The following is a 9,559-nucleotide window of genomic DNA, read 5'->3' as shown; positions in this document are numbered from 1 at the left end:
CATCAGTTCAAACAGGTGATGTGCTGGATGTGAGGGGTCTGTTGTGGATGTGATCCAGTTGTGACAGTGGGATTTGGATATGTCATCCAGCATGGGCAGAGGGCAACCAATTATTTTTTTGTGCTGAGTTGATCACTCTTTGGAGGGTTTTCCTGTCAGCTGCCTTGGAGCCAGCATACCACACACACAGATAGTATGTGAGGATGCTCTCCACGGAGGAGTGGTAGAAGGCCAGCAGCAGCCTCTTCTCCAAGTTGTTTTTCTTGAGAACTCTCAAGAAGTACAGCTGCTGCTGTGCCTCTTTCACCATAGCTGTGATGTTGGTGGTCCAGGAGAAATCAGCTGAGATGTGGGTGCCCAGGAACTTGAAGGAGGTGACAGTCTCCACACTCTCTCCTCCGATGAAGAGAGGGACGGGGTCATCTCTGTTTTTCCTGAAGTTTTGGTAAGGGACACTGGCGAATTGAGTGTCCAGTGTTGAAGAAAAGGTCAAAGTCTGGTTATGTTCCCTCAAAACCCTCGGCGTCTTTGTGTGCAGAAGAAAGGGGCCGTGCTATTGCTGCTGTGCAGGCACACACAAAACCCTCTTCCTCAGGGTTGCTGTTCAAGGTTCCTGTGGTGGAGCAAAAACAGGCAAATTTTTCAGTTAATGATGAGATTGATCCTGGTTATGCTGCATTTGTGCCAGATGGTTATGTTTCACTGGTTAGGAGCAATAGGAAAGTACCTGTAAAGATACATAGACAATCAGGGGCACTGGACTCATGTTTTCAGATCTGGTGCAAGGTGATGTGACCATGGGAGTGCGCCCTTCTCTGCCTAATGGGGGGCGTACAGGTCATCTTAGGGAATGACCTGGCTGGCAATCAAGTCTGGCCTGATGCGCCTGTAATGGTCGACACCCCAACTTCTCAGGTAGAAGGTTTTGAGTCTCCCAAAAATCCCCTGTAGTGCTACCCACCTGTGCAGTGACACGTGCGTTGAGTCGTGCTGAAGATAGTTCATGTCTTGATAATTCGGGTAGGAAAAGAAAGCCTGTGTTTCCTGTGTCTGCTTTCCCCTTGCCTGTATCTTGCTGTGACCTTGTGAAAGAGCAAAAAGATGATCCCTCGCTTCAGCCACTGTACAGCCAAGATCCACCAGATGGTGAGGCAGAGAGTGCAGCTTGTGGCTACTTTCTCCAAGACGGCCTGTTGGTGAGAAAATGGGTTCCCCAGGGGGACTGTGTTTTGGGGTAATGAGATTGTCCAAGTAGTTTTGCCCTCTTCGTTACGTTTAACTATCCTTCAGACCGCTCATGATGGTGTACCTGGTAATTTAGGTGTGAGAAAAACCTATGATCGAGTTATGCGGCATTTTTACTGGCCACGTTTGAAAAGAGACATCTCAGCCTTTATCAAAACTTGCCACACATGTCAGTTGACTGGAAAACCAAATCAGCCATGTAAGTCTTCCCCATGTTTACTAGTTAAAAAGTCTGATGTACATTTAGACCTTGTACTGATCTGGGGAAGTGAACAAAGTAACCAAGCCTGACTCTTTCCCACTCCCACGCATGGAGGATTGTGTGGATCAGGTCGGTTTGTCAGTGTTTTAGTAAGTTCGACTCACTTAAAGGTTACAGGCAGGTGCCTGTGACTCCTCTAGCTACAGAGGTCGCGGCATTTATCACACCCAGGGGTTTGTATTCTTACACTGTGATGCCATTCAGCTTGCGTTGCAGCTTACACTCCTGCCACCTTCCAGCGCCTCATGAACAAGGTTGTGTCTGGTCTGGTGGGCTGCGCTGTGTAGACTACTTGGATGATGTTGTGATTTACAGTGATCCTTGGGAAGATCATCTTCGGCACATCAGGGCCCTGTTTGACCGTCTGGCCTGGGCATGTCTCACCATCGAACTGGCAAAATGTGAGCTTGCCAAGGTGACAGTCACCTACCTGGGTAAGGTGGTTGGCCAAGGGCAGGTGCGGCCTGTAAGGGCCAAGGTGTTAGTTCTTTCTTGGTTGTCCGCACAGGAAACTGGTCAACAGCTGTCTCGTTCCTTGGGTATGGTGGGCTACTACCGTGGGTTTTGCAAAAATTTCTCCATGGTGGTTGCTCCGCTCACATCTTTTAAGTTTGAGTGGTCTCCTCACTGTCAATAAGTTTTTGAGTCTGTGAAGTCATTGCTGTGTTCTGCACCTGTCTTAGCAGCTCCCCAGATGGACCAGCCTTTCTCCCTCTATGTGGATGTTAGTAAGGTGGGAGCTAGGGCTGTGCTCATGCAGATGAATGAAAAGGTTGTCGACTGTGTGGTGAGTTTCTTTTCTAAAAAGTTCAATTCACATCAGTTAAATTATTCCATCATCGAAAAGGAAGCATTGGCACTCATCTGGGCAATGAAACATTCTGAGGTTTATGTGGGAGGTGGAGTAAGTCCCTTAGTTTTATACACAGACCATAATCCCCTAACCTTTCTACACTCACTCCAAAACCCAAATCAGCGCCTTTTGCAATGGTGTCTATTCCTTCAGCCAGTCCATTTAGACATTCGTCATATAAAGGGAACTGAGAACACAGTGGCTGATGCCATGTCTCGAGCTATGCCTGTTTAAAAGAATAGTGCACCCAAAAATGAATATTCAGCCATTATCTACTCACCCATATGCCGAGGCAGGCTCAGGTGAAGTTTTAGAGTCCTCACATCCCTCGCGGAGATGGGGCTAGCAACAAAACTCCACCTAATGGAGGCTGGACGCCCCAGATTAAAACGTCCAAAACAAAACACATAATTGAAACAACAGAATATCTCTATACTGCTCGTACGTAGTGATCCAAGTGTCCTGAAGCCCCGACATGAAAAGTTGTTTGGAAAAACGTCATTTGAACTGTTTTTAGCCACATTGTAGCCTGTAGCTCTAACTGCTTCTGTGTACACTGAGCTCACGTGTGCGTGCTTGCACGCGAGACCAGCGAAAGCACGTGAACACACATGAAGGCGGTGCCGATGTCTCATGGTCTTGTGCAAGCACACACACGTGAGCGCGGTCTACAGAGAGGCCGTTAGAGCTACAGGCTACAATGAGGTTAAAAATAGAGTTTAAATGATGTTTTTCCAAACAACTTTTTATGTCGGGGCTTCAGGTCACTTGGATCACTACGGATGAGCAGTATGGAGATATTCTGTTGTTTCAATTATGTGTTTTTTGGACGTTTTAATCTGGGGCGCCCAGCCTCCATTAGGTGGAGATTTGTTTCTAGCCCCATCTCCGCAAGGGATGTGAGGACATGGCTGAATTTTCATTTTTGGGTGCACTATCTCTTTAAATTCACTTGTGTGCTTCCTCCCTGCAGTGTCTCTATCTGTTCTGGCTCTCCTCTCTCTTAAACTGCCTCCTAAGATACCAAGGTTACCGAGGGAGGTGGCCTCGACGGTCACAAGTTGAAAGGATATCCAGTTAATATAGTTAACATAGGTTGAATGATTACTTACATGTTAACGTTAATATAGAGTGTTAATATAGAGTGTTTTTGATTAACGTCCTCAGCTGTTTGAGCTGGTTATTGAAAGTTGAAAGTTATATAGTAGCTGTCATTGACTTTTGGGGATCCTAGTTAGGACCCCCATTTTAAAGGAGGGGGTGTGACGCACTTGTTCAGTCTGCCTGCCCATGTCTGACTTTGCTCTCTCTCTTGCAGTTACTGGGAGTTGGCTGGTAGGCGGAGCTGGGAGGGAGTGCCTGCCCTTTTGGGTCGGGCTTGCAGAGGGCATAGGACCAACCTTTTGGTCACACACTCTCTCCCAGCTGGGCCTGCTGCATCCTCTTCAGCCTGCTTCCTTTGCTTTATATACTGCACCTTACAGCACACATTACACCGTGTTTCACTCATCCACACACTACTAACATGACTGATACCCTTCCTACTTGCACATGCCATCAATTATTTACTGTGTTTATTTGTTTGAGTTAAATAAATTAACTTTCGATTGATATATCTGTGTGTGGCCTCCATTTTGTTGCTGGCCTTGAGCCAGTCGGTAACACAATGTCAAGAAATAAAATTATGAAAATGTGCTTGTGCATTGTGCCAAGTTGAAAAAAAAAGCTAACATTTTAGGACCCATTGCTAAACTGACTACATCTGAGATTTATAATTTCTTACTGTATGAGGCAGGTTTTCTTTAAAAATTGCCAAAATTACACCATTAGCCAGAAACTGTAAAAATAGTTATCACTGGACTATCAAATTTGTGACAGTCCTTGAACACATCAGAATAAAACACAAGAAAATCTGAGGTTAAAATAGTGAGATTTCATCAAAATCACTTTATTCTACATCTCATTCAAAAATTTGGCCAAAAATAAATCATTTGCTCATTTGCACAAACTAACCAGTGTGCATGACACACTTTTTTTTTCTTTTTTAAGTGAGTTTTCAGGTAAGGTAAAAATCTACTAACTAATTTATGGTGGAGGGAGGGTCATGCATTTTCCACCAGACACTCAGGTAGGCTCAGGGGGAAATATTTGTAGCTTTGGGAAGGATAACAATTAAATAAAAAAAAGAAGTCACACCCCAGCCACCCTCCTCTGACAAGTAATGAACAGTCCCTAACCTAGACCTTATATCAGCCTGTTGCAACACAGCGACAAGGCAGCGCCTTTTGTCTAATGTCTAGTATATCATGATCAATATACTTTAGAACAGGACAAAAGTGTCAAAGAAAGAAAGTGTAGCTTTTTGGAGTTCATGTCGCCTCTGCTTTAAATGCACGTGTGTACTGACAACGTAAGTGACGGAGCTCGTATGTATGTAATGTACGTATTCTACGTAGCACTGGATTGGACGCAAACTTTCTTTTCCTGGGATGGCGAAGGAATGACCCGCCCTACACCCCCTCTGATTGGTCGGTAGTCGTTGCCTTCGTTGGTTGGATTGGTTAGATTTTGACAAGAGGAGTGGGATTGATCAGCGTTGGGAAGATAATATAAAGGTAAGCCAATCAGAGGATGAGTCGAGTAGAGTAGGGCGGGTCATGCCTTCCTCGCCTTCACCATACTAGAAAAAAATTAACTCATGAGCAGGACGGACTTACTGTCAAAGGCACACCGCCAGGAGAGGCTGTTAACTGGCAGTTGACAGATAATCCAAGCTAAATCCTGTCGGAATAACTAACAGTGACCATTCCCAGTAACTATTTCCATCAGCTGTTCGGCGATCAGCGTTATTCCACATTCAGTGGCAGGTGAGTAACAGCGGCTGCTGCTAGTAACTGTGGACTGATTGATAATTCATGCAGTAAACGTGGAAACGTTTTAACTTAAACGCTAGAATAAGCAGGGCCGAATGCACACAAACGTTTGACGGCTGCTTTGTGCCGTTGCGTCTGTGAAAATGTACACATGTCAATACGCATGCGCGAGAAATACTGTTTTTATCTTTTTATTCATGTATTTTATTGTCCCACATTCTCACTTGGCCAATATATTTTCCGCTCTTTGGTAAATGAAGGCATTTTAAGAAATCTAATTTACAACAAGACTTATTAATGTTCTGAGTTACTGTACATATTTAACGTTACAGCAGTCAGACCCACAGGTGAATGAACTTAATATTCTTTTGGTTATCTTTATTTTCCCCCCAGATGAAAGTAGCAATGCCCGACAAACATGTCTCACAGAGAAGATAATGGGAAAGGGAAAGGGAGGTGAGCAGCACAAACAGCGACAGTTCTAAGAATGCTCATTAAGCCATTGGGGTAATCACTGTACATGTAATGCAGCAGCGCTGTATTGAACACCTTTTTAAAAACGTTTTTCCAGGTCTTACCACACTGACTTGTACATCAGCATCCCTCCAGCATGTCTGCCCATTGTGTACCACCCAGACTACAACATCACCTTCATGGGCCTTGAAAAGCTCCACCCATTTGATGCAGGGAAGTGGGGCAAAGTCATTCAATTCTTGAAAGGTAAGAGAATGAGAAGCAGAGTGGTAGATGGGGAGGGCATCTCCCTGAGCTGATGTATACAGAATCACTCAGGGTGGATCAGATAGGCAAAGAGAAGTAGAAAACATAGAAGAGAGGGTGGCGAGGTGAGATGCAGTTGCTTAAGAGGGGAAAGGCTGAGCAATGGAGCACAGATAATTCGAGAAAACTCAATGTAGGAGTGTGTGCAGATACAGTAGTGGCCCAGTACAGAGTTCAAGGCCAAGGGAAAACAGTGGCTGGCCTACTGGCATGACTTCACAAAGTCATTGTCAAACTGCACTATGGACTGTCTTTGCTGTAGAATGTGCCATCCACAGTTTAGTGGATCCACAAAAGAAAACTTTCATAAGTTAAGAGTGCGAATAAAGAACTGAGCCCCTGCTGACAGAGGAAAACCTTGGACTTTGTAAAAATGTAATCTTGCAATTATTGGAGAAAAGGTGGATGATTTTGAAATTTTTTATCAGTGGGGGTCATTTGGCCACAATTAATAGCTTGCTAATATTTGCACCAATTTATCTGCACCAATTTATCTGCACCATTTATCTCACTGTCAATACATTGCAATAGTTATTACATTTCTTAAAAGATCATTATAAAAACTATAATTCATGGTTACTGCGTTGATCCAAATGGTCACATTGTATGTTTATTAATAAAAATGGCTAAAAACTTGAAATATTTGCTGTGATGTTGTTACAGAGTTTGGTATTATTTAACCTGACATCATTTATTAAGACAAAAACGTTTAACCCATCCAATATTTCAATATCAGAATGTTGTTCATTGACAAAATATGTAAATAGAGGTGAGGTAATTCTGTTGATCTGTCACCCAGCTCTAGTTTTAGGTCTAATGTAGAGCTGGTTGGCTTTCGTGCACATTATGGTTGCTGCTTAACTGATACGAGATTGTTAAGCTTATACTGATATCAGTATTTGAGGAAAATCTGATGTGTTTGATATATTGGCCCATTTATGTTTTTTCAACATTCACACTCTTTGAAAAAGATTAGCTATTAAAAAACAACTCTTTGCAGGACATTTTAGGGTTGAAAGTTAAAATTGTCAGTGTCCTGTCATGGAAAATGACTCAATGGTGACTCTGGGCACGGTCTAATCTAATGTGCTTCGGTGCATTGTTGCCATGTTGCTATTTTGAGGCCACAGAAGGTGATTGGTAGGCCTGTCACGATAACAAATTTTGCTGGGCGATTAATTGCGTCAGAAATTATTGCGATAAGCGATAATATTTAGTAATATTGTGCTTTTAAGACCATTTTTGTTATTGTTGTAATTTTGCTGTTTTTAGACCATTTTTTAAACTTATATAATGATAATAAAGGCATAATGATGCAAGTACACCCTTTTAAAGANCCGAACGTCAATTAATTAAAAAAGAAAAAATCTATGTAATCATTTCCAATATTCACAAACTGTTTTTATCTAACGAAAGATTCTGCCTCAGTCCATATACTGTATGTTGGCGTGTAGTCTTTGAAAAATAACATTTTCGCTGAGGTTAAAAAAATCGTTTTTCGCACATTCTGTAAATGGAGCGGGGTGGTCTAACAGCAATCTAACAGCACCATAAATTACATTTATATAGCAGTAATAATGGTAATATATATTTATATATATATGTTATTTTATTTATTACTATATGACATTATCATTACCAAACTCAGCCGCTAATATTGATGATTCAAACACAGTTTTGTTCTTGCTGTACTATCGCTCGGTTCCCAGCTTTACTTCACTTTAATTTTCATGCAATTCTTTTGAATAACAAAACGCTGAAGCATAATATTTATGACCTATGATATGGTAGCCTGATAATCATTAAATATACTCTGTGTGGGAAGCTCTCTCCCACTATTAGTGTAATAAGAGGCTCAGTAAAGCGCTTCAGCTTCCACACTTACTGCTTCTCCTGGTGGATAGATAGACCATTGCAACTGGTTTCTACAAATTAAACTTGGGGGCGTTACCAGTCGGCCCTGTATTCTCTACGTCAGCGCGGGGGATCTCATTAGAGCTATGAGCCCGGCCAGGTGACAACAGGGACCTGTCACGGATCGGTCAGGGCTCCACCATGGACCAAACGGAAATTTGAAGTGGCTGCATCTGTAGAAATCAAGACAGTATAATTATAAAAACGGGGCGCAGAGGGTAGGGTGGGGGGTAAGGAGCTCCAGAGCCTGGGAGCAATGCAGCTGAAAGCCCTGGCCCCCATAGTGCTGAGGCGTGAAGAGGGAATGGTCAGGAGACCAGCAGAGGAAGAGCTCAGGGAGCAGGGGGATGGACTCCTAGAGAAGGGCAGAGAGATAAATCAGGGCCAGGTTGTGGAAGGTGAGGAGAGGATTTTTATAGTCAATCTGGTACTGAACAGCGAGCCATTGTAGTTGGATGAGAATGGGGGTGATGTGGTTGAATGATTTGGTGTGGGTAATGATCCAGGCAGCAGAGTTTTAAATTATTTGAAGCCTGTTAAGGAGTTTAGTGGAAAGGCCAGAGAGAACTGCATTACAATAGTCAATACAGGATGTAACAAATGCATGGACCAAGACTTCAGTGCTGGACTGGGACAGTGATTGGCAAAGGTGACGTTCGAATGAAGGAGTGCTGTCCAGAATGACACTCTTGCTCTTGATTTCAAGAGAGTCTGGCTGCAGTCCCCCAGTGTGGGGTCGCTTCCAGTGCAGCCTCCAATCTCAGGCCGGCTCCAGTCTCAGGCCGGGAAGTGCATGCAAGAAACTTCAAAATAAAATGTTTAGACACAAGAAACTTAAAAATAAAATCATGTAGACACTTGGGTGGAAGCGCTATTGTCGCGCTTTTGTCGCTGATTTATATTTAATTAATCAACATTGTAACGTTAAAACCATTAATTTCTTAAATGTGGCATACATGTTGATCTTGCCAAATCTGTCTATGTAGCATGTAACATTGGTAGGCCTATCTATATCAGTGTAGCAACATATCGATTCAGTACGTCTGCCATCAACATTACTGCATTAACATTAATTCTGTCAATAGGGCATAAACTCCGTCCATGTAGCTTAGCGACGTCAGTTCATAGAAAAACATTAAGCTTGTTGATTGGACAGTTGGAGCCTAAAGCCTCTCTTCCTGTCTTTATCAAAAAACACACTTTTCATACATAATTGACCTTTGAAGAGTGTTACAGTAGTTTAGTACAAACATCTGAATTTAATATGGAAAATGTATTTCATGACACAAGAAGCTCATGTGTCTGCTTGCACTGTAAACCTGAAGATCTTTTGAAGAGATGAAGCCAGGCCTGGAATTTCGTCATTTCAGGGGCAAGGCCACTTGGCCTTTCGTGTTGTCAATTTTTTGAGGGCACAAAGGCCAAAAGTCAGGGCAGCAAGGCCATACAATAAAACAATGATTTTAAGTCCACGTCCATAATGAATTTAATTTAAGGACTAACAATGTATAACTATCTGTGAAATGAGTAAATAAAACAAGCTCAAGTAATAATGAGAATAATAAGTAATAATGTGATTTATTTAATAGCACTAATAAACCCAATGTGTTTTAAATATAGAACAACCAGGTT

At 42.6% G+C, this 9,559-nt stretch overlaps 1 protein-coding gene across 3 annotated transcripts in view; it reads left to right on the top strand.

The window, feature by feature from the left end:
* The first annotated feature begins 5,006 nt into the window (after positions 1–5,006).
* The window catches only part of hdac11 (histone deacetylase 11), a 160,381-nt gene continuing 155,828 nt past the window's right edge, over positions 5,007–9,559 (top strand). The window contains exons 1-3 of one of the 3 annotated variants that reach the window (XM_050038792.1): positions 5,008–5,227; positions 5,627–5,689; positions 5,805–5,953. In XM_050038792.1, the coding sequence (XP_049894749.1) occupies positions 5,652–5,689; positions 5,805–5,953 (187 nt within the window). In that variant the 5' untranslated portion in view covers positions 5,008–5,227; positions 5,627–5,651. Of the gene's footprint in view, positions 5,228–5,626; positions 5,690–5,804; positions 5,954–9,559 lie in introns of those variants that run through there. The other 2 variants (XM_050038793.1, XM_050038794.1) reach the window with 2 other exon arrangements.

The sequence above is a fragment of the Epinephelus moara genome, chromosome 24 (assembly GCF_006386435.1).
Source record: "Epinephelus moara isolate mb chromosome 24, YSFRI_EMoa_1.0, whole genome shotgun sequence".
In the NCBI taxonomy this organism is placed as follows: Eukaryota; Metazoa; Chordata; class Actinopteri; order Perciformes; family Serranidae; genus Epinephelus; species Epinephelus moara.
Note: the sequence above shows the minus strand (reverse complement) of the source record. Positions and strands in the feature narration are given on the sequence as shown.